The sequence below is a fragment of the Wasmannia auropunctata genome, unplaced genomic scaffold, assembly GCF_000956235.1.
Source record: "Wasmannia auropunctata unplaced genomic scaffold, wasmannia.A_1.0 LD336055.1, whole genome shotgun sequence".
Classification (NCBI taxonomy): Eukaryota; Metazoa; Arthropoda; class Insecta; order Hymenoptera; family Formicidae; genus Wasmannia; species Wasmannia auropunctata.
The window spans coordinates 1,160,793-1,184,872 of record NW_012026835.1 but is presented as its reverse complement, the minus strand read 5'-3'; the positions used below and the strand labels follow the sequence as shown (position 1 = coordinate 1,184,872).

The 24,080-nt window shown below is 35.0% G+C and overlaps 3 protein-coding genes across 9 annotated transcripts in view; 2 read left to right on the top strand and 1 right to left on the bottom strand.

Annotated features, from left to right (window-relative positions):
* The window catches only part of LOC105450838, a 36,476-nt gene extending 25,563 nt beyond the window's left edge, over window positions 1–10,913 (top strand). For both annotated transcript variants that reach the window (XM_011690896.1, XM_011690897.1), the window contains 3 exons: window positions 5,616–5,907; window positions 7,002–7,220; window positions 7,459–10,913. In XM_011690896.1, coding sequence (XP_011689198.1) covers window positions 5,616–5,907; window positions 7,002–7,220; window positions 7,459–9,924 — 2,977 coding nt within the window. In that variant the 3' untranslated portion in view covers window positions 9,925–10,913. The remainder of the gene's footprint in view (window positions 1–5,615; window positions 5,908–7,001; window positions 7,221–7,458) is intronic.
* Window positions 10,880–22,367, bottom strand: LOC105450839 (sodium-independent sulfate anion transporter). 3 transcript variants are annotated; one of them, XM_011690900.1, is made up of 11 exons: window positions 22,288–22,367; window positions 21,179–21,210; window positions 15,595–15,776; window positions 13,642–13,867; window positions 13,350–13,545; window positions 12,807–13,027; window positions 12,160–12,724; window positions 11,858–12,084; window positions 11,476–11,649; window positions 11,212–11,374; window positions 10,880–11,086 (listed from the first exon to the last, which is right to left on the bottom strand). In XM_011690900.1, the coding sequence occupies exons 4-11, from the start codon at window positions 13,846–13,848 to the stop codon at window positions 10,932–10,934; spliced, it is 1,908 nt and encodes a 635-aa protein (XP_011689202.1). In that variant the 5' UTR covers window positions 13,849–13,867; window positions 15,595–15,776; window positions 21,179–21,210; window positions 22,288–22,367; the 3' UTR covers window positions 10,880–10,931. The 3 variants fall into 3 exon arrangements, with proteins under 3 accessions (XP_011689202.1, XP_011689200.1, XP_011689203.1); XM_011690898.1 differs by lacking the exons at window positions 21,179–21,210; window positions 22,288–22,367 and adding an exon at window positions 17,670–17,849; XM_011690901.1 differs by lacking the exons at window positions 15,595–15,776; window positions 21,179–21,210; window positions 22,288–22,367 and adding an exon at window positions 14,343–14,952.
* Window positions 18,105–23,900, top strand: LOC105450840. Of its 4 annotated transcripts, none has more exons than XM_011690902.1 (5): window positions 18,105–18,310; window positions 19,109–19,226; window positions 19,898–20,281; window positions 20,372–20,577; window positions 20,704–23,900. In XM_011690902.1, exons 1-5 carry the CDS (start codon window positions 18,205–18,207, stop codon window positions 23,271–23,273), a joined length of 3,384 nt encoding a protein of 1,127 aa, XP_011689204.1. In that variant the 5' UTR covers window positions 18,105–18,204; the 3' UTR covers window positions 23,274–23,900. The 4 variants fall into 4 exon arrangements, with proteins under 4 accessions (XP_011689204.1, XP_011689206.1, XP_011689207.1 ...); XM_011690905.1 differs by having other exon boundaries at window positions 18,236–18,323; XM_011690903.1 differs by lacking the exon at window positions 18,105–18,310 and adding an exon at window positions 18,364–18,549.
* The last annotated feature ends 180 nt before the right edge of the window (window positions 23,901–24,080 follow it).

Genomic DNA, 24,080 nt, shown 5'->3' with positions numbered 1-24,080 from the left:
TTATTAATACAAGTATTAATAAATAAGTATGTAATATTAAGTGAATAAATATGTCCTGTGCAATCTATTAAATCTATCTATTATAGCAAATCTAGTCCGTACTACTTCTCACATTTTATTTCTTTGTATTACTTTCATCAATCATATCGGTCGTCTGAAGTGAAGACACGTACGTCGTAAAACTTTCTAGTAAAATTATGGCTGACGACGAGTGTATCGTCTTGAAGGAAGCTTAAAAAATTTCTTGACATTTTGACGGAAGTTAGCATCGTATCAGATGAGGAGGATAGCGTGAAATTAAATCATTCCGCTTTCTCCTAATAAAATCTAGTTAGCCAGAGGAAATACTGTTTTGTTTATAATTTATTTCATTTCCCCATGAACACGCGCAGAAATTGTTTCAAATCCTATAATCATAGAAACTCGATATATATGTGTATACGTGTGTGTTGCGTGTGATTCATTTAATTAATAAAATATATATAAATATGGAAAAATATTACAATTATAGATCTGCTATGTATTTGATAGAATAGCATACGAAGCAAAATTATATTATAGGACAAATTTGGTTTTTCGATTCCTTTAAGTCTTGTTTATTAGAAAATTACTTACACATTCTTTTTTAATTAGATGTAATTAAAGCGATAAAATTCGCATATAATCTGATAAAGAAGGTATCGTTACGCGATGTATTTTTATGCAGTAGTGAGCACAGAAAAAAAATACACGTAGATATAAGAAACGAAGACGGCGAAATCTTAATTAAAGATTATTACAAAATGAATCGGTCCTCCGATTAGTCTCCGAGAAATCAATCTCAATTAATTAATAAAAAAAGAAGCCTAAAAATGTCAGCCAAGTGAACAAAAGAGGGAAAATCTTTCAGTTTTTTCTCCTCTTTTTTTCCTCTCTCTCCCTTTCGGGCGCACTAGCAAGTATTAGTCGCCTCGAAGGCGAAGCCTCGACCGGGCACCGAACCCGCCGTACACTCATAGTCCACAGGTGCTTCCGCTTGGCGTAATAACGAATGCATAACCGCTTCCTACTACACGCGTGATGAAAAACGAGGAAGCTTTTTTCCTCTCTCACACGATATCAGACACCGCCGTTTGCTGTCTTTTTGTGCGGTGCATGTCGATAAGTCTGTCATTGTTTGCTCGTTTGTTCCATAAGCGTCTATCTTCTTTCTTGTCGGTTATGCTTCAATGGGTTCTGCAATGTATTCTTATATCTGGTTTCTTCATTGTCCTTGAAAGTGATCGCTGTCGAATGCACTTATATCTTGTTTAGTTTGCCGTTCAATTATGACTCGGTTAATTCTATCCGCACGTCATTTGTCGATGAGTTCTCGTATTATTCTAACATATTATATATACCTACATATATTAAGTACTTAAAAATAAAAAATTAACTGCTAAAAAATAAATATAAAATCAATTTAATTAACATTATTATGCATTACAAATTTTAAGATAAACTGAATTCTAAAAAACACACTTTTGAAGATGTTACATATGTTTAATTAATAAAATGTTATTTTACTTTTCTGTAACTTTATTCTGATTTCACGCAAATTCTAAAACATATAAAACAGATCATATCACACTTAAAATCAAAATTAAGTATAAAATCAATATTCTACACAGTACTTTGAATTTAAAAAATTACGCAAGATTGTGGAAAATAGAGTCATAATGAGAGAATTATGTGAGACGGCATGAAAACTCGTCATTTTGTTGCGATGAGCTATAACATTAGAAAAGGGACTAGTACGTACACGAACGTATTATATTATAGACGTTATTTCCATGAATTATATGCATACATTATCATACATTTGTACGTGTAATATTGGGTTTATCCGTCGCGATCGAAACACGTTGCCGTTATCGTGGATGTTTTATGCTTTATCAATATTCATGCGCCATGTGCTGCCCAGTGATCCGTACGTATCGAGGCTCCTCTCGCTCGCGCGGCTGGTCTTGATACTTATTCTTTTGCAGTTGTGTCCGGTTTCATCCAACTTTTTACTAACAGCATCAATCTATCTGTTTTTTTTTTGTTATGCACCGTCTATTTACACAAAATGCTGATTGTCAAGAAACTGCACAACTTTCTTCAATATAATAGACAAAAAAAAAGAGAAAAGATTATTAGGAAGAAAAGATTATTGAAAATGAATCTATAATAATATTTAAAATTTAAATAATGAGAGAACTTGTATGTGACAATCGCGACTGTATCGGCGTGCTCGTTTTTCTCTTTTACTGTCACTCTCGTCGTCTTCGAGGCTTTCGTTTTCTCCGCATCCAAACGCGGTCGCTGCGGCATTTTTACGGCGCGGGCAACAAAGGCAGATCCTCTGTATTTCGTGCACGTACTGCGCTGCGGTATCGCGATACCTTCGCGCATTATGCATAATACGCCGGTAACATAATGCATCCATTGTTAAGAGGGAAGAACCGCCGGTCTTGATCCTCTCCTCTTGCCTTCCTTTGTCGTTAAACGTCCAGAGACGTCGACCGCAGCGATATAGGAGGCATTTAATACTCATTTGCATGTCCCCGTGTATTCGATTCACTGCACTGTCACTTACACACAATACACGCATGCTGTTTATAGCAATTTCTGTCTAGACAAAGTCCATTTTGAGTAATATTTTTTCGGCGAGTTATATGTCGTAACGCATCATGTGTCTTAGCATACTAAAACATAGCATTCAAATCACTCGCTTTCGAATATTCTTTCAACAATACTTATAATGCTCGATTCTTTGCAAACTGGAGTGGCTCCATTGTGGTATCGTGATAATCAACGTACTTTCATTCAATAGAGCAAGAATTGTTTCATGCTGGGAGATGAGGTAACGAAGGAGTTTTTCCCATAATTGTTTTTTCCGCGTGAAAATGTGCCAAGTGAAGATGATAATTGAAGAGGCATTGTGGATAAAGGCGATATATTACGAAAGTTAAATAAAACTATTCTGTGCCGATATCTTTTTCTCACTAGAATCTCTACTGTTACTGTAACATTATTTATACATTATTTTCCTTAACATAAAATATTATTAAAAACAATATAGTTTACATAATGTTATATAAAAAAAAAAACGTAACACTACTATTACAAAAATATTTTTTCTTAAAATACTACTTTATTGTTTGGTATTTAACAATAATCTACTTATTTATGATGTCAATGTCTTGTCGTATTTTCGATATACATATATTGTGAATTATATTACGTCAAAATCAAGATTTTATTTTAAAAGATGCAGTTAACTTTTATTTCACCTAGAAATGCTCCCTTAAAGCCAAAATTTTTGATTAAAAGAATGTGTTTTTTTCAAAACCATACAATCTGAAAAAACTCACGTCGATGTCACATTTAATTATCAAGAGTTATTCAAATGCGTTAATTAAAATGAAACAGCCTATATAAAAAAAATTCCTTTATATCTCTATATTTTATTATTTTATACCGTGTTATATATTATATTATTTCTCTTGCCATGACACATTTGATGCCCATTTCTATATCTTCCGTTGATAATCGCAGCGATGGATCTCGCAGCTTCTTATTAGCCAAAAAACATGTCGATCGACCGTGGCAGCTCTTAATTTACGGTTTATGTTTATCGTTTTCTTTCTCTTGATCGCCACTACATGTTGGCGAATAACGGAAAGTTGCGCAACGATGCTATAAATGGCACGCGAGGTAGAATGGTCCTTCTTTGGTTCTGAATGCGATGCTTGACAATGCAACGGGACATTCATGCTAAATTTGGTATATAATACATAAAACGCGGAAAATTCCTCGCAATCGAATTTTTAATTCTCGATGGAATGTCTTTGAACATTTCTTCTATCGGCGAAAATACGCGTTTCAGAAGCGGAATTTTATTTTCGGCCCACCATCCTTTGAGGAGGATAAACAGGCAAAGAGAAGAGACTTGTGGAAAATACCCTGAATAACCTGAATAGATTAGAATGTATTTTATTCTTCTAAAAAAGGTAGACAATCTATCACGATCTTCAGCGATATAGAGATTTTTATTATGCGATTTTATTATTGTCGTATACAAATTCTCGCAGTATGTATAAGAAAGACGACGCGATGAGAGGCCTCTTCTCTATATGTCATCTCTTTTATTACGCCATCGCGTGTTCTTCCAGGCAATGCGATTAAGGAAATTAAATCGATCGGAGGAAGTTCAAAAAAACCTTAGCAATTACGATAAATTCGATGCGCATCGTTTCTGCAAAATCGAGAAAAAAAAATTGCGAGCACTCGCGCGAGTATGGACTTGTCACCGCGTGACAGGTATAACGTGTACTTTCCCGTCCTCACACCTGTTTACCTTAAGGCGTTGCGGGTAGTTGTAAAGGGAAACCATCTCACGTTGCTGCTGCTGAATCGCAAAGACTTTGTAAAAGGACACTCGGATCGATTGAAGAAACACTAGTAAGGCTTGATTTATTACGTTATGTAGAGGTCGTATCGATGAAGGCTCACGCGTAAAGTCATCGGGCTTTTTACCAATTCCTTGCCGATTTAAAATACTAACTGTTCGATAATAAGATTTATTTCGTTTAATTTAAACGAGCGAGATGAGTCTTACTTTTCTGTAGTCTTGTTTAGAGAGATATATGTATAAATGGGAAGCCTTATTTATCCGATAATGTAAATATAAATTGCTGCACTATTTTCGAATAAACGATACTTTTCGATTCTCACCGAGTCGTGCGTGATGAGAAAGCAAGCAGCAACTTGGACACGTATCTCTTGTAATGTCTTTGTTAATATATTCAGGATCGATGATGATCGATTCCTTCGTCCAATCACGAAGTCGCCCTCTCCGCTCTCGTGGTGACAATCTCGGAAAAAACTCGCTGAGCTGCACGCGCATAAACCGGATCAGTTTTCTTGTCGAGCGAGAAGCTCCGTAATTATGTAATTACTATCTTTTTTCTTTTTATTTTAATATCTTCAACGCTTATGTGACGATTTTTATTCAAAGGATAAGAATGTTATTACAACCAGTATTCATTGGCGTAACTACTGGGATGTTTAACTTTATATGAGAAATCTTCTTACAAGTCGTAAACATCTAATCTCTGAAATGATGTACGAGTTGCAGAATCATGATTCAAATATGCAGAATGACTGACTTGCTTATATATTCCGTCTGCATATATTTTCCAATTTTTTCGAACAGGTTTTCTATGGTTTAGAAATTCTCGCCAAGTTTGTTTCGAGATGATTATTCATTTTCTCTACAATTCACTTACAAAAGAAATTAGTTTTGTAAATTTTGATTTTCTAAAAATTCATTTCATTTTGACGTGCATATATCGGTTATATCGATTTTATTTTCATTTATTATTAAAGAGAAGATCCGAAAAGAACTGAATATAAAAAATGATTAGAGTGCTTATTGAAAAAATCATTATAGATATATGCAGCAGTGTCGGCAATTGGATTTTAATTTTTTTTTTTTATGACTTAAAAATATTGAAATAGGAACATTAAGAATATAAAACTTTCACTATATTGTTACAATTATACGAGATGTCGAAGATCTTCGTAACATATTATATTTTCTTTTTCAGTTTTGTGCAAGAGTTCGCCTCCCCGCCTGCGGATGGAATCACCCTCCTGCTGGAAACTTTACGCGGTGTTCAACTGGCCCAAAGTTCACCGCCGAGTTCGGGGCAGACTGGACCCAGGATCGGTACCAGAAGGGCTGCCCTGGACGAATTGGGGTGCGTGGAATGCCTGGCCGCGTGCGGTGAACGATGCGCCGATGCGCCGCGACTATTAGTGCAGGCGCAACCTGGCCTCCTGGCTCTCGCGGTCTGTCTGACTAGCAGTCTGAACCGGTCCCGAGTTCTGGCTCTTCAGGTAACAATCGCCACTTCCGCTCGCGAAGCGTCGCGATACCGTTAGATAAAAAGAATCGATTATAGAGCCACTGCGTTTCGTGCGAACGTCAGCACGCGAAATATAACACTCTTCTTCCCCTTCTGCGATATCATCTCTTGAACCGTACAGTTTATATAAACCTCCAGATCCAATATATTTTTGCTAAACATATATGTATAGTTAAAAAATTTAATTATATATATTATTTAATACAATTACATATATTTAATATTTCACTTTTAATTTTCGTAAAAACGAAACGTATTGCTCGTCTCAAGTAGCAGAGTGACGAAAATCTTTTAATTCTCTGCTACTTGGGGTATTTACATTTTAATACAAATTGCGGCTAATGATATCAATGATAACAGTAACTCGATATATTTACACTAAAGTGATAAAACATTCACGCGTTATGGATCAAGGAAATAAAGAAATTACAGTTACTGTGAAATGAAGTGGCAGTGGGTCATCTCGTCTTGTGCGATAAGTTAATGCTCCCGGTCATTTCGACATTTTTTTTTCGGAGTCGTCAGGACGGGGTCGTAAACGTGTGTTTCGAGCAGAGGCGATACGCTCGACAAGCGATGACGCCGTTATTTCGAAGGTGCTCACCGACAAAACCAGTTTTTATCCGCCGAATGTTATTCGATCGAGAGCAATGGCTACGTTTACAAACTTATGCGCACATGGATGACGTTGGATCTTTTTTTTTTATCTTCCGGCTCTTGGGATGTGTACCTTACGAGCGGATATCGCGCGATACAATCAGCAAGTTCGTCTAGCCGAGGCGGACAATTATTAATTCCACGGCACGTGATCACGAGTTCTGTAAAACTGCGAACGTATAGTAAGAATGTCCGTTCATAGCGAAGTAAGAAATAATCAGATTCCAATTAAGCCACGCAATCTACCACGTGAATTTTTCGACAGATTTCCAATTCGTTTTTATTTTTAGCAAGAGAGAGAGAGAGAGAGAGAGAGCAACACGCATCGCGAATTTTCAATATTTTCTGTATTGCATTTTATTTTGGTTTAAAATGGAATATACACAAATAAATTTAATTGCTTTGCAGCTCTTAACGAAAGTGTGCCAAGCACCAGGTGGACATGCGGCCGTTTCGGAAGCGGTATCAACTCTGAGACTCAAATATGGAGAAGGTGGAAGATTCCGATTTTTAGCGGGCGCTCTTTTAGCTCCGAGGGCAGCCATCGCGTTGAGGGTTGCAGGAGTTTCATTTCTAAATGCTTTTTTGAAATCTGCGCCCCGCACGCAAACTAAGTTATACATCCAGGTAAGAGATACCGATAGAAATAGTTATATTCGCCACTCAAAATATTTATTTCGATCCACGTAATGTCGATAATATGTAGTAATATATTTAAAAATATTTGTGCCTTGATATTACATAATTATGAAGGTCAATTATAAAAAATAAATAAAAATTATTAAAAAATATAAAATTTTTTAATGAGATTTGCTTTTGTTATTTCCACATATTAGGATGCAAATATTTTACTTTCTTTTTTTAGGCTGAAGCCTGCGAAGCTGGCCTAGAGCCGCAGGTACTTCAGGAATGGCTGAGAGAATTCGACGGACGCGAGGAGGACGCTTTAACTGATTTGCTGCACAAGGAAGTTCAGAAATGGATGCACAACTGCGTCGATGTGGACGCTCTGCAGCGCAGGGTGACACGCGCGGAGGAAACCTGTAGGATACTCAGCAAAAAAGTATCGCTTCTGCAGTTGCAATTAGAGAAACGAAATGACTGCAATTTGGAGGAACGAGATAAATCTGCGTCGATGATCCTTATTGCCACTAAAAGCCCGAAAGTGTCTTCGAATGCGGAGGACGAAGGTATCAGCTCTTCGGAGAGATCCAGCAGCCCTGAAAATACGAAGCATCAAGCACGAACCAATCGGCAGAAAGCCTCACCTACGCAAAGCAACGATCAGGAGACAACGATAGACGACGTGATCGAGGAGCTGCGGATCATAGTGAAGGATGCCGAGGAAGAATTCAGCGACAAAACTCAGGAACTGAACCGTCGTGCTAATAACGATCAAGAAGCAGCCCATAATAATAAACAGGAATCGGATAAAAACAAATTATATCGATCAAATTCCAAAATCTCGTTGAATAATTCCGAGAGTTATATGTACGACAAAATATCTAAAAAGGACCAATATGCGGATTTGAAGATGCTAAAATCAAATGCGAGCCCTAACGCGTTTCCAAATCAGACAAAAGGTGAGCAGGTGACCTATTTCGGCAACGATCAAGATTACAGCACGGACTCGGACGGCACGAAGGGGTTGAGTCTTGGTGAGCCGCGCAAAACGTCCAAGTCGTCGATGGAAGGCAGCGTTAAGATCGTCGTGAAGGGACCCGATGTGGAAGAGGCGATAGTGCCGGCTATTCTGCATCCGCAACCGCCACGAAGGGCACCGCCCTGCTTATCGGCCATCATGTCCGCCAGGCATTGCGATTTCGTCGATCACGCGGATATGTACAACTCCCACGACGAGGAAGTCGAGGAGGAAACTCTGGGTGACGGCAGCGATTCCTTGTTAAGCGCTTCCAAGCTCAAATATAATAGCAAACATCAAATCTACGACGGACAGATGAGGAACCTCAATGAGGATCACTTGCAAAAACAGACTAAGAGCGACACTATACTGATAGGCCCGAATCGTATCGATGTTAAACTTGGAAAGAGTCTCGATGATCTGTGTTACTTCGGAGATAACGATATGAATGACAGAAAAACGTTGAGAAATTACGAGTTTTCGAAATCAAAGATAATTACGGATGTCAGGCCGGTTAACAGACAAATCGACGTTTACAGACAATTCGAATCTATTCCCAAGGGATTCGAGACGTCCTCGGGACGATCGGCCGATCAACGGACGATCCATCGGCACAGCTCCAAATACAGAAGCGAGATAGAAAAGAGAAAATATTTACGTCGCTCGGCTAGTCACGATTATTTCGAGTCGAATATGTCCAGTCCGCAGTCGAGACGCTCGGGGAGCAGAGTGGAGTGTCGTATCAGGAAATTTGAAAGCTTAAATTCTTTCGACGAACATCGAAGTCTACATAATTACGAGAGATCGAACGACTCCGAGAATCTTGATAAACAAGAGCAGACGTCACTCCTAATAGATTCTTCGAGATTTAAAATGCGTAGATCGGAATCTTTCCATCACATCTCCCATCACGTATCGAAGAAGGATCAATGCTCGTCGAAAGGGGAGAGCGACAGCGGTCTTTTCTACATCACGGACTTTAATCTGAAACCTGTCGTCACGAGACGACCGCGATCGATCGACGCGCCCAAATCTCCCAGTTTGATAACTAAATCCCTGGACAGGATTGACGAGGGTCTAGATTCGATGGTCGACATTGTTATTATGCAAGAGCAAAATCAGTGGAACGGAGAGAAACGTCAATCGAAGGCGACCAAGTCACGCGACGAGAAGCAACCGACGAGATCGAGAGCAGTCAGATCTGACGATTTCTGTGGTAACTCTTCAGAATTTGATCAGCAAGGAAAACGGGATAATATCGTTTCTAGACATCTGAAGAACGACGAGCTGTATCATGTTAACAACAAACAATTAAAAAGCGATGAATTCTACGAGGAACAGAAGACTCGCGAATGGAATTATCATAATGAGTTAAATTATGCGAAAAGCCAGGGTGAAACTAGCTCACCGGAAGACTCACCGATAATATTATCGAAAAATGGCATAAGACACAATTCCTTTTGTCAAAAGGATAAAGTCAGTGGTAAGTTTTCTGGTAGGCCGAACGAATCGGCAATTTTTGCTGGACGAACATACGATACATTTGGCCTCGGAAAGAATCGTTTCAATGCAGGCAAATATTCAGGAAATCAACAAATTAAAGAAAATCCAATTAGTCGAAGAAACACGACATCTTCGCTAATTGGGAAACGTGGAAAAGTAACGGATGTTGTCTCCGGTCTTTACTGAACGCGAAACATAAGTTATATATAGAGCTTTAAAGAACCAATGGAAATGATTCGTACATTCGTCTTCATTTTCTCGCGTATAAAAAATGATTAAGATTTATAATTAAGAATAACTAAATTAACACTATGTTTTGTAGATAAAACTACAATATAAAAAGAGCTCTTTAGAATCATTTTTGTATAAAAATATTCCAGATACATTAGGATATTATATGTATCATATTAAAAATTGATGCAGAAAAATCAATTATTTTATTCTAGGTTTAAATTGGATTCCAATTTAAAGCAAGCGTTAAATGTATGTGAAAAAAATATAATTTTATTATGCTGCCCAATAGTAAAACAAGAAAATATGTAAGTTTGAGAATTTGTGATTTTTATAATGTATGAAAAGCACAAAGAAAGAGTATAACGAATGATAGATTTCATCGGTACACAAGTACGTTATTTCTTATTAAATAGAAATCGATTAGACAATGATAATAATTTTGAGTGCAATATTTTTGAGTATTACTACGATGCTATACCTGTAATAATTAATTTACATCGAATATACACAACGAATACACGTCTTTTATAACAGCAAATAATTTTTCTGGTGATGGACTCTTGTGTGCCTTCACTACATTGTGTGATACAGTTCTTTGTTAACAACGATTATATATGCAATAGTAGTGCAAGTGCCAACTAAGACTGTACTTCGTAGATTTCTATTACATGTATATATAAATTTGAAGATGAGGTTGAAATGATTTTTATTAAACATCAGGAAAATAATGTTTAGATTAAGCAGCAAGATTATTTATAGCTTCTAAAATTATAACAAAATTATTTTTTGCGTTAAGAAATAAGGACAAAACCTTTCATATTAAGAAATAACTTTATTTCTACGTCGCTTTTAATTTATTGATTTGTGTGCTTAATATCATTTAAATAAAGATTGTAACTATGTAACATTCTGTTTAATAAAACTTGTTTTTTTTATTGATATAAAAATGAGATTCAATTTCAACTTGCAGTTGCGTGTAAAAGTGTACTCGTAACTTCACTAAGTTCATGGCAGGAACCACGCGCATTTCTGTGAATCATCTCCGAATTATTTAATGTTAAAGATGCATGTAATTTGTCATGTGTTTGCTCAAGAAGCTGTTGCGAAGATTTGTCTGAAAATAAGACAATGCATAAATTTTTAGATATGAAAATCAAATTAAAAGGACGAGGCTTGCTCACAAGAGATATTGCACCTCATTATCTCTTAATATTATTATTGTTTTACATTGCGAATTACCTTGAACTGTCGATAACAGATAAGAGAGCTCTTCCTGAGTCGAAACATACTGGAATTCGTCGCCACAGGCACCTTTTAAAACGGTAACCACATCCGATCTTGGATTGTAGAAATATAACCCCTGTTTGCGACTACTAAATTCATTAATCAATGTTTTCATACCCTGAATTAGAAAAAAAATAATATTTAAATTTAGCATGATTTATAGTTTAATCGTACGATGTATTAAATACATTCAATTCTTAAAAAAAATAAAAATGTTACCTTAGCAGCCGTAAAATCTGCCCCCAAAATGTATCTACAATCAACAACAACCGGTATTTGACTAGATCCTTGCTTTATACCAGCATTACCAACCGACTGCTTTATAAAGTCGACAGCTGGGAAATATAAGCTGTTTCCTGGAGTAACTAGTAAGTACTCTGCGCCACAATCAGTCTATAACAAATATAATATCAATTTTTATCAAAACATTACACTTAGACGTGTAAAAGTAAAATCGTGTATTTTGGAAAAGATTGCTGTAATATATGTATGTCAGATTCAATGTTCTGCACACTTTTACAATTGACAGGAAACAACTAGAACAGTGGAAAAAAAAGAGAACAGATTTCATTATTCAAATTTTGTTTTTGCTACCACCTACTGTGTATTTGTCAACATGAACCGTAGGTCTTGCAGAAGGATATAATAGGAACATCAAATTTATGGCGACCCCCGACAAAATACCGTATTCTACACCAATGATGAGGCAAAACATAAAAGTAACAAACATCGGTACGAGATCCTTTTTGCTCGATTTCCACATCAGTTTCACAACTTCGTATTCGATCATGTATATTACTGCGCAAATGATTACGGCCGATAATGAAGCTGAAAGAGAGAACAATTACGCCAAATTGGCATTCTTTGCGTTTATCTGTTGCGTGCGTTAAAGTGCTCTGCTACCTTTTGGAATGAAGTAGAAGTATGGCGTGAGCAGACTGAGGGCCAGTAAAATCAGAATTCCAGTGTATAATCCACCCATTGGAGTCTTCACGCCACTGGCGTGATTTACTGCTGATCTACTGAACGATCCTGTAACTGGCATAGAACTCGCGCAGGATCCAAGAACATTACAGATTCCGAGCGTCAGGAGTTCTTGAGAAGCGTCAACCTTCCCCTCACTCATGAAAGCCTTAGCTATGGCCACGTTGCCGAGCACAGCTATTATTGGCACCAATACTATGGAAGTACCCAATTCGGAACACATTTGCGTGAAGGTAAGAGTATGGTTATTTATTTGTGTGGAAAAAGGTGGCAGGCCGAATGGTGGAAGACCAGATCTTACTGGACCCGTTAGAATAAATAGAGATCCAGATTCGGACGAATCGTATTTGTAAGCAATAGCGGAACAAGTGATAACGACAATGGCATTTCGCGCTGTGGAGACCAGCCATATCGCTTTCGCGATTATACGTCGATGATTCACTGAGTTCTTATCAACGGCATGCAATTTAACGTCCTTCATTTTCTATAAATTGTACGAGATTTGTCAAGAAGCAATATACCAGATATAATGCAAATGTTAAACAAAATAAAAATTCATTCATTACCCTAAACAACAAGAGAATTGCGATACAAGAGATACTCATCCCAGTATCCCATGGACTCGTGTCACCGATATTTCGAAAGACTTTAATTAAAGTATCCATGAATCCTTGAGACGAAATTTTTAAACCTAACAATCCTTTCAATTGCGAAGCAACGATTATGACGGACGTTGCTGAAGTGAAGCCCACGGTGACTGGTATCGAGATAAAGTCTACAAGTACACCTACAAAATTATTCAAATTATGTTAAACGCAAATAAATAATTACCTATTAAGTCATTAAAACTATCGATCAAATAATATAATACAAGGATATGTGCAAAACTAGTTCAGAATAGTATTGTATTTACTTGGAAATCTTAAATTATAAATAATTATAAATAATCTTGCAGTAACCTTACGCATAGCCTGCGTACCTCACGTAAAGTAAGTCTTACCTTGCGTACTTCTGAATGGAAGTACTTTTTTTTTTCACTTGAAATTCTATTTTCTATCCGAAGTTGACTTAAAATAAAGCATTTTCTTATTTGTTTGAGTTCAGCATACCTAAACGTAAGCATGCCATTAGTAATTGCAGGCAACCAGATAAGAATGCGAGAAGTACGGCGTAATCAGCACTTCTTCCTTGCACATAGTCGTGAGTCATTAATGCCATAAGTGCGGTAGGGCCTATTGTAATATCTTTACAAGAGCCAAATATCACGTAAACTATTGCGCCCATAAATGCCGAGTAAAGACCGTACTGCAAGTAAACACAATATTAATAATACATCTCAATTTGCATGTTTAAGAGATAAGCATTAATACAAAGAATATTGATGTGTTTGCCTATATATACCTGGGGTTCCAGACCAGCCAATGTCGCATACGCGAGTCCTTGTGGCATAACAGTAAGACCGACTGTTATGCCGGCTATAATGTCGCTAAGGAATTTTTCCGAATTGTACTTCGGCAACCACGCTAAGATCGGCACGCGTCTCAACGCTAATTTGTGTAGCCGATCAACGTAGGTTTTTTTCTTCCAGCGATCAGCTTCAGTAGCCATTCTGAATCAAGCCAGCCAGCTTCCATGAACAGAACGACAAACAAATAAATATATAAATCGAAGAGATAAATAGCATTCTTATCAAATCAAAAGTGATAAAAGTTTTTATCTATAATAAATAGAAAGCATAAGAATGCATCATAACAGAAAAATAACCGAGACAGGAAATTATAAGATTCAAGAAAAAAACATTACAAAACTCCGCACAGTGTATATTTTAATTATCAGTAAATTAATTTACCTAAATAAAAAAAATTTTTTAAATGATTTTTTACATAATATTAAAATTAAAAAATTTAAAGTCTTAAAAATATTTTATGTAAACATAGCGATTAATTACTCCTGATTTCATTGAATGAATCAGTGATATTATCAATCGTGTCTGTGTTGCAAGAATTTATTCGTGGAAGCATCGATAATTTAATTTATCATAAACATATCACTTGCAATCTTGAGACGTTTATATTTCGCATTATGCGTTAGATTCAAGTTACCATAGATAAAAAACGTGGAACCGCAACAATAAACGATCGTGGATGGAGAGCGGTGTGTGTACAAAGGTGGATACTTTCACTGGGAGAGAAACGGGTTTCGCCGAAGTCCGAACACGCGTATTTGCAATTTTTTCCCTCCGTGAAGTCACTCTAATTCATAGAAGTTGCACGTGCTACTTTATGTACTAAATTTACTGTCTCATTGAATGCACCTCAAAGCTCTCTCGCGCTTACAAATTCCAGCGGACTGAAAGTACGCGTGTTCTGTCGTGCTCCTTATATACCCGGATAACGAGCCGAACTTACATCGGTCGGGGAAAAGTCGCTGTTAACCTTCGCACTTTTTATATAGGAATCGCGAAAAATACGTTAATCGGTACGGGTTATGCATGCCACAGAATATTTACTAATTGTAAGATCCATTTAAAAACTTTCTGCAGAATCGTTCATACTTTTTTAGTCCAAAAATTGTATTAAAAAACATATACATATATGTAACTGGGATACACATAAAGAAATGAAAATTTTCAATTTTTACGAGTTCTATTTGTAATCTGTTTGACCAAATTTTTTACTACCAGTCTACATTGCGAGAAAAATTTAAAAATGTTTTACCCCACAGATTTGTAGAAAAAAATTATATACTATTACTATACTCAATTTTTTTCAGTCAAAGATTAAATATATTAATGTAATTATTAAAAATTGCATACTAAATCGCATCATTGCTTTGTGTAGGCGTATGTACACATGAAAACCAAACATTTACTTATAAAGATATCAATAAATTTTTATAAAAATTATTTGTAAATAAGATATAATAAAATAAGAAATTCAAAGAACGGACATATACATTTGCAGATTTCGCATTAGCTTTGATTTAATTCGTTACAGTTTTCTGTAAAAACATGCCAATTATCACTTATTTATTCATTCCATTTTTATGTATTTATTGCGATGTAAAATAGTCCGGTACGGGACGTAAGTAGCTAAAAGTTATAAATTAGGAGCCTAGGTGACTTTCATTTTATAAGAGTTCACGAAGTTTCAAGGCTGACCGGGTTAACCACTGCGACTATCAGGCTACATGTGATACCTTTGCAGATAACAAAAAACTTATGCAGACCGCGCCGCTTAATGAACACAAGTGCTAGCTTTCAATGTTTCTATATATCGATTGATTATGCAATTAATGCGGATAAATGTTACGCATCTTCGCAAACGCACATCTATATGCGGCAAATAATTTTACCTGAATTGAACTCCCTGGTTAAAGACCGAGACGCATTACGAGGCATTCGAGCATGGTGTATATGATGCAGACGTCTCGTAACACTCTTCGTGGAACACCATTTATCCGTGTGAGACCCATTGCATCGCGTGTTCACCAGATTATCTGAATGGGAAAAAGGTTCTCCAAACGCGGGCTCCAATCTATTGGAAAGCGAATACAACCTTGACCTGTCTGTGTATACTGAATCTTCTAAAATACGTAAATGTGTTTCCCTTCCAGTGGTTATTTTCTAATAAGCGGCATTCTCTAATGATACACGTAATCTAACTAATCGCAGTACTGCACGACGTATGCGCGACGCATCCTCTCGATGCATTGAGGTCTCGTTTAAGTCGCGTGCTGGATATTGTACAATATTTCAATTGTCACAATTGACTCAATTCGAAGCGTTACGTACAACTGTCCAAACATTTAATCTGTTAACTTGCAAGGACACGTGTTCAATTTTATATATCAAAAATATTACCAGTTGACTAATCCTTGATAATATCAATGCAGAAAGATTTTATACCACTTATTTATTAGCTCATATATTTTTTTATTAGTAATATTTTGCCTTTGTACAATCATAGACATTTCGGCTGCGACACTTTTTTTTAAAGGTTTCGAAACGCAATAATATTTTGCAAATGTGAACTACGATTGGTGTACTGTCTCTAAACTAAAGACAGTACACCATCGTGATTCGCATTTGCAAAATATTAGTTACCTATGAAATTTATATTATATGTATTAAATATACATTTAAAAAAAACGTATGAAAAAACTGTTGCAACCGATATGTCCACAACTATACAATAATTTTAAGAAATATTATTTTTGCTTCCGTATGAGATTAAAAATTCCGAGAAAAATGTATTAGAATAATATATATTTTTTAATATATATTTGAAAGATGTACTACTTGAATGACCTATTTCTTTTTTACAAAAAAACTCATACATAATAAATATAATCTGTAGTAATTTGCAGTGTAAGATAACAATTATACATGTAACACATACCTGTGAAAAATGCATGAATGTACTTTTGCACAAGTAGATATAAAAGAAGTTAATTGTATAAGAGGCAAAGTAGCACATAAATAAGTAAATGTGCTTGTTATTTCACTTTGTATTGGAGAAAAAGCAAATTTTCTTTATTTTAAATTCATATTTGTATGTAAAATTGTTATTTCTCCTTAATTATTATACAAAAACATAATTTGTTCAGGCATAAAATATGTTTGCATACATTAACAGCAAACAAAACAAACCAGTTTGGTATTGTGGCATTTAAAAACTAACTAGGACATTAATAGTATTACAATATTTATAAATTTTCATTAAACACAGCGTTTTCTTATTATTCAAAACTTTGGCATAAATTTTATTAAAGACATTTTATGTCTTGATTGTATCATATTATCCATAACATTTATATCTATATCGGGTCTGTAATATAATATTGACGCTCACGTGTCTCTTCAAATAAAATATTTTATTGAGACACTTGTGTCATATTGGCACGTACTTTTTATCTCTTAGCACAAATTAAAATAAATTAAGATAAATTCTTTTAACACTGTTTGAGCCTTAAATAATTTTTCTAAAACAAAGCTCACTGCTAAAGTCGATACGCAGCGTGCAGTGACTATCAAAAGATTTGCAGAAACCAAACATAACCTGTTATTTTGCAATGAGTGGACAGAATAAAATAAATTGATTGCTATACTATAGGAAAAACTTGTCGTTTTCATTAGCACATAGTGCAAAAGTAATATACATATGTGCAATTGTAAAAGTAAATATTACAAAAAAAAACTGACAACTTTTAATTGTCTGATTGAATGGTTAATGTGTTTTCAAAATGATGACCACTCCGAATGTGTACGATAATCGAGAGGTGCTTTTAAAAACTATTAAATACAGTTTCTAATTCTGATGCAGAATTGTATAACTTATTTTATTTAACCTCTGGAAACTTACGGAAAGCTTTAGTCTGTCGCAAATTATAAATAGGTTACAATAGATAGAAATAGGTTACAATATTACCTGGTTCAGAACACGAAAGACGTCACACACAATAGCGTTTCACATGTTTAAGATGCAATAAAATTATGTACACAAAAATATCTTATAAAATTCCACCGAGAAACTATGACAAACATTAACATTTGCCAGTCAAGCCTCAGCCGGCGTTCATCACAGCGGCGTCCACGACCCACGTCCGCAAACGTCCACAATTTGTCAACGATAAAGTCGTGTTGCCAACTACGAAAAATGAAAGCAGCCAGCAAGTGCGTTTGGGACTATATCGCTCGTGACGGTTAAATCGAAAATGATTGGCTCCTACTTTTGGATCCAACCAATCGTATTCATTTGACGTTTAGCCGCAGAGACAACCTAACAGGGAAAAATCGCATCCAAACACCGATCGTACGTCGCGCTACGGGGCGCCACTCGACGAAAAACTTTACGAAACCGAAAGATTACTCCCCTCTTCCGGCAGCCAATCAGCGCAGTTGGTAAATAGCGAGGCAACTATCAGAAGAATTTTTGAAATATTCTTGCAGCAGCACTTCTGTTTATGGCGTCCGTATCGTCTGTATCTCTACCAGGGCAGGGGCAACATCATTCTCTCTGGTTCTACTGGGCGCTCTGTAATTCGACGTTGAATCGCCTCGCCGAATATTGTAAGCTAGCAAGGTGAGAGAAATTACTCCCGCGTTAATTAATCACCTTGGTCTACAACCTCGTGCCCTCGGCGGCCTCGGCATACCGGTTCGCATTGTGTAACGTAAATTCTGTCGTTTCAAAAACGTGCAAATAACCGGACAGCCTATGCGCGTTGTTTGTGCGCATAACTACCTCGCTGTTTATGTTTGGGGGAAAGCGACGTTAGGAGCCGATTATACGGGAATCTATGTAAAAAGTAGGTCAATTATGCGGGATCTATGTGGCAGGAAACTTTCAGAGATCTGCTCGTGTTCGATCCTCGGAAAAGATCGGGGTGACTGGTCTAATGATACACGGATCTCTAGCGCCGTGCTCTTCTCTCCTATGCTATTATACTAACAGTATCTTCAATCTTGTGATCCTTTTGAATGAATTGTTCTTCTAATTCTTGTGGAATACCTATATGTAGCAAAATGCTAATAAATTCCACATACGGAATGGAATATTTTTGTTCTGTAATGCTATATAAAATTCTGGGTTATATTTTCTGAAAATATTCTGGAAATATTTATTTTGAGATAACTAAATAAGAAATGTGAATAATTGTTGAACATACTGCAATTAAAAAAAGCGCAAATGACTAACAATTTTTGCTACATTATTATTGCAAGTTATTTATAACCCAAAATTATTTTTTAAACATATAATCTTTCAGAGGGTGTATAGGCTTTTTTTAAAATTTGTAAATTTAAGTTTAGCCAAATTGTGTGTGTATAGCATAAATATATAGTATCTTATGAATATATTTGTGATAGGTATAATGGATTACGCTGTTGAAAATTTAAAAAAGACTTACGACATAGAGCGGAAAGCAAAGCTCAACAAGCTACTTAATATGCAATGGCTGAAAAATACATCTTATTCAGCAAATCCGTATGTTTAACCCTTATTTCTTTGTCTTAGTATATACTTTTGTGTTGTGTATTAACATAATTTTATGTCTTTATCAAAATTTTTTCGTCAATTTATCAGTTATCTGGTTTTCATAAATCTTCTATTAGTATCTATTGCAATTGCAATATTGCTAATAAACAATCTTGTACAATACAAGAGACAAAGTAACTTTTATGTCTTATGTAATAATATACGATTATGTATATAATTATTTGAAGGTTTACAAGACTTGTGTGTAAGTCATATAAATTAAATATATTATAGCATATTTATACATATCTATATATTATGTGCAGGATATTTTAGAATGTTATTTTCAGCTTATAGCTGAAAGTATTTAAATATTAGGGTACTTAATTATGAAGTAAAATTAAAAAATTGTAACAAAAAAATTAAGCTTAAAAAATGTATAAAAAGATCTCATCTCTCTCGAGAGAGAAACCTCCATATTTATCACAATAAACATTTAACATACAATCTACAGCTCTGAAATAATCTATGCACATTTTTGTGTAATTTATATTAATATATATATTTTTTATATTAATTTTTACGAGCTGATATATGAGAGGATGGACTAAAGGTACATTTGGTAACATCATATTTATATTGTGCTTTAAAATTACTTTTATATTGACTTTTTATTACAGTGAAAAGGTAAAAACTGCTGTCTATAAACAAATACAGAAGCAAGATGAGAATAAGAAAATAGAAGATAAGGTTTTAGAACTAGCAGAAACCATTAAGATATATTCGGTTCAAGGACCTAATAAATGTTCTTCAATAAAGAATACATGTAAAGCAAATTTACTTGATACAATGCCTGAAAAAGATGAAAATACATCGAATGACAAAGATATAGATATGGCTTTATTTCCAAATGCTGATAAGTTAGCTAGTCAAAAGAATGAAGAAGATATGCTAAGTATCGTGGAAAGTATTGTAACAGCAAAGCTGGAGGCTGAGTTTTGTATAAACAAAGAGCATAAAGATCAATCAAGTACATCCAAGAATAATATTGAAGATATCGTACAGTAAGTATAAAGAGAAATTTTAGCTTGTAATCAAAATGTTATTTTAATATCTCAGTTTTATTATAATATTTTATATTTATATTAAATTAGGATCGCAATATGTACAAATCCTTCCGATTTACAAAAAACTGGTGAAAACACAGAGGAGCTGAAATTAATAAAACATTCTGATGGTAATAATAATAACTCCAAATCTATAACACCACGTATGTCAAAACTGAACGAAAAGCATAAGTCAACTTGCAAAATAACTGGTACTGAAAACAGTAAAGCTTCAACAGAAGCAAAGGATAAAGGTAAATTTATATGTGAAATGTATATAAATACATGTTTTATAATTTTTACGCGATATTATAATATTATATTATCTATTTCTAACATATATATATATATATATTTACTATTTATTCCTCTATTTTCAGATGTGCATATAAAAACAAATCTAACAAAAACAAGTATTAAAGCTGATAATAATACAAATTTAGTTAAAGACAATGAAAAGTCTTCCAGTCCTAGTAGCGATTCTAAGAAAACAATTTTCAATTCATCAAAATCACTGAGCACTATTGAAAAAACTGGAAAGGATCAATTTAATAATAAATATAACGCAAAGAATATTGCTGGCACAAGGAAACAAGATTTTGCAAAACGCAATGTTTCAAAGAATGGAACAGAAAAGGAAACGAAAAATGTTACTGCAAAGCCAAACTTAATGAAAACAGGTTTTGTGACAGCTGATACATGTCAAAGTAAAAATTCGCACAAGGACAAAGTTGCACAAAAGCAAACAGCAAAACAGTTTGTATTAAAATCAAAAAGTCAAGAGCTTCTTAAAAGAAATGTATCTCCGCTTAATATTTCCGATGATAAAAATAAAATAGAGAAAGCAATACATACACCTGAAAGGCTCGACTCGCCGTCAAATGAATCTGAAAGGAAAAATGAGAAGATTGTTAATGAAAAGTATTTTCAAAGCGACCAAAAAACAAATCGCGGTGATTTTAGAAAGAATACTGCATCTGTCACGCAATATAAAAATTCAACATTCTCAAAGTCAATGCAAAATGTCCCGAGAGCAGGACAAGCTCCGATGTATGGAAGAAATTCATCGTATGCTTATAATAATCCAAAATTTGATAGAAATCGTAATGGCAGTGCTGAACGTAGAGTTACGAAGAAAGAGCACACATCTACTAATACATTTGCAAAATCAAATACAGAAACAGAAGAACTTGACACAAACAACTTGGAGAGTTGCGCAACGCAGAAGAAAGAAATAATTCAACCGACAAATGTAAAATCGACAAGACATGAAGTAGATGCAGTTGACGATAGAAACGATACAAATCCTGTAAAAGTGGAGACACATTTAACACAAAGTAAGGAAAATATGAATTCAAATGTTGATTATACGGAACGAGGACCTACAATGTCGGAACAGTTTTGTGAAGAAACAAATGATATCGTTAAAGTCGATATTGGCCAGCAACATCGAAGAGAAACTAATAACGAAGAAATAAATTCGTTTAAATACTCGTCCAATTCAGCCTCTGATAAATGTGCTACAGATTCACAAATCAATGCGCCACATCAGTATTCGTTAAATACGCAACACACAAATGATATAAATCAATTGGAAAGCAGTCAAGCTATTTGGAATCAATCGTCTGACAACGCCATGCAGAAAGGCGCCACAGCCATGAGTCTACAACAGTCTATTCAAAATTTGCATTTTAACACGCAACAGACTTTTATTCAAGCAGGAAATTCAACGCGGCAAATGTCGCCATGGGAGTCAAATAGCAGCAAGTTTTACGATCAACATTTTTCAACTAACGACTTGATGCAGCTGTCGCAGATTCCAAATACTTTCAATGCACCGCCTTACGAATGTAATGCACAAATGCCAAATGATAATAATATCGCTGATATGTCTACGCTGGAAACCACGATGAATGGTAATAGAGAACATGCAAATGTACTGTATAGATACGGATCGAACGTACAGCAGAGACCTGTTGTGGCTTCGGATTTTCCTTCCAACCATTCCATGTCCGCGTGTCAGGCTAATCAAGCTAGATGGAATTCCTCGACACAAGACAGCTTTCACCATACGGTTGAACATCCGTACGTTGTAACGCAACCTACGATGATGCACGTTTACAATCCTGCAGCTTTTGGTCCCGACGACTTTAATAATGCACATACCATGGATTATGTATCACATCCGGTAATTTATGCGCCATCTCCATATATGCAAACATGGAATTCGCAATTACAGTATCCTATGTCCGTTTTGTATAATTCTCCGTGCTCGAATTACACCACGTTCCCTCATAATCAAGCGAGTAATTTCAACAACTCTATGCACGACCAGCAACATAAACATAATCCTTACGTGCAAGTGAATAATTACGTTAGAGATACGTATAATGATACGAATACTTGCGCAGCGCAAACAAGAAATGTTGCCGATAACGCTCCGGTAAAATCCAATTATTATTACAAGAAGTACCAGGACAATCGAACGGTTTACGATGTTCCGCAATATGCAGCACCAGTTTCATATTCGAGATCGCAACAAAGTATGAATTTCATGCCTGCAATAGGCATAAATCAATACAACGTATCGTATTGTCCGCCAAATCAGAGATATAAGCCAAACGTGACAAATTACATGAAAAATCCGAAAGGTCAGGTACAAGATTTCGTTTGTGATGACAATGCATCGGAAGATACTCCCCCAATAATATCTCCGAAAGAGTTTGTAACAAACAATGTAAGTCTTTCAAATCAAACTGATCAATTTGCGACGCGCGTATTCAAACCGGAGTTCAAGCCGAGATCAAACTTAGGGTATCGTTCAGGCCCGCCATCCTCTTTATCAAGATATAATAACGGCGGTTTTCACCGAAATTTTCAAGATTTTCCGAAAGAATATACATATCCTATTAGCATTGGCCGCGGTACATATAAAACTAAAAAAACATAAAAACATCAAATCTATACAAAGCAAGAGTTTTTTTTATTTAAACTATAATATATAAAATAAGGATATAGACATTCATGCAAAAAGTTAATTTAAAAATTTTCTATCTCATAAATCTCAGAAAATCAATAGCAAAATTTTTCTAATTATTCAATATGATTTCAACTGTATCTACTATACATTTACTATGATCTACTATAAGTCAATTTACCAGCTCCCTTTCTATTTTTGATATGTCTTGAAAGAATGTTAAGTTTTTATATAACAAGCAGTTATAAGATAGAAAATTCCTATTAAATATTATAGATGCCAAGAAAACTACGTATTATTAAGTTTATATTCATATCATATTGTGATATCGGGCAACCTAAAATGGTGCTCTCCTTGCATCTAAAGACTCGCTTTAAATCTTTATAGAGCTTAAAATGCTATATTCATAAATATATAAATTTTGTTTAAATCTGTAAGTTTTCACAGATGAGTTTAGTTACGAATCGCAGGATATGTAAAAATTATTAGACTTTGAAACATATCAATTGCGAGAAATATTGTTCAACAAATAATTTAGCACGTAATATTTTCTTCTATGTTTGATTTCTTATAATTTTAAGATAAAATGTTTCAGAAATATATATCCCCTACATGTACTTTATTTTTCTATCTTATTTTTGTGTTTAAACCGTATTGTTAATAAAGATGATATAGTTTATTTTTTCTGGACTGATTTTATGAAATAAATACATTTTGATATTTCTATGTTTGTTAACTTATATATATTGTCATAAGAAATGCCTTTAAGAAATTTCTAAT

Bases quoted from the DNA above. Each gene is read 5' to 3' on its own strand.
- LOC105450839 (XM_011690900.1), bottom strand. From the start codon at position 13,848: ATGGCTACTGAAGCTGATCGCTGGAAGAAAAAAACCTACGTTGATCGG. The intron at 13,546-13,641 runs GTATATATAGGC...GTTTACTTGCAG, and splicing joins TGGCTGGTCTGGAACCCCAG to TACGGTCTTTACTCGGCATT. The intron at 11,650-11,857 runs GTAGGTGGTAGC...TATTTGTTATAG, and splicing joins TTCATGTTGACAAATACACA to ACTGATTGTGGCGCAGAGTA.
- LOC105450840 (XM_011690902.1), top strand. From the start codon at position 18,205: ATGGCGTCCGTATCGTCTGTATCTCTACCAGGGCAGGGGCAACATCAT. The intron at 19,227-19,897 runs GTATGTTTAACC...TTTTTATTACAG, and splicing joins ACATCTTATTCAGCAAATCC to TGAAAAGGTAAAAACTGCTG. The intron at 20,578-20,703 runs GTAAATTTATAT...CTCTATTTTCAG, and splicing joins AACAGAAGCAAAGGATAAAG to ATGTGCATATAAAAACAAAT.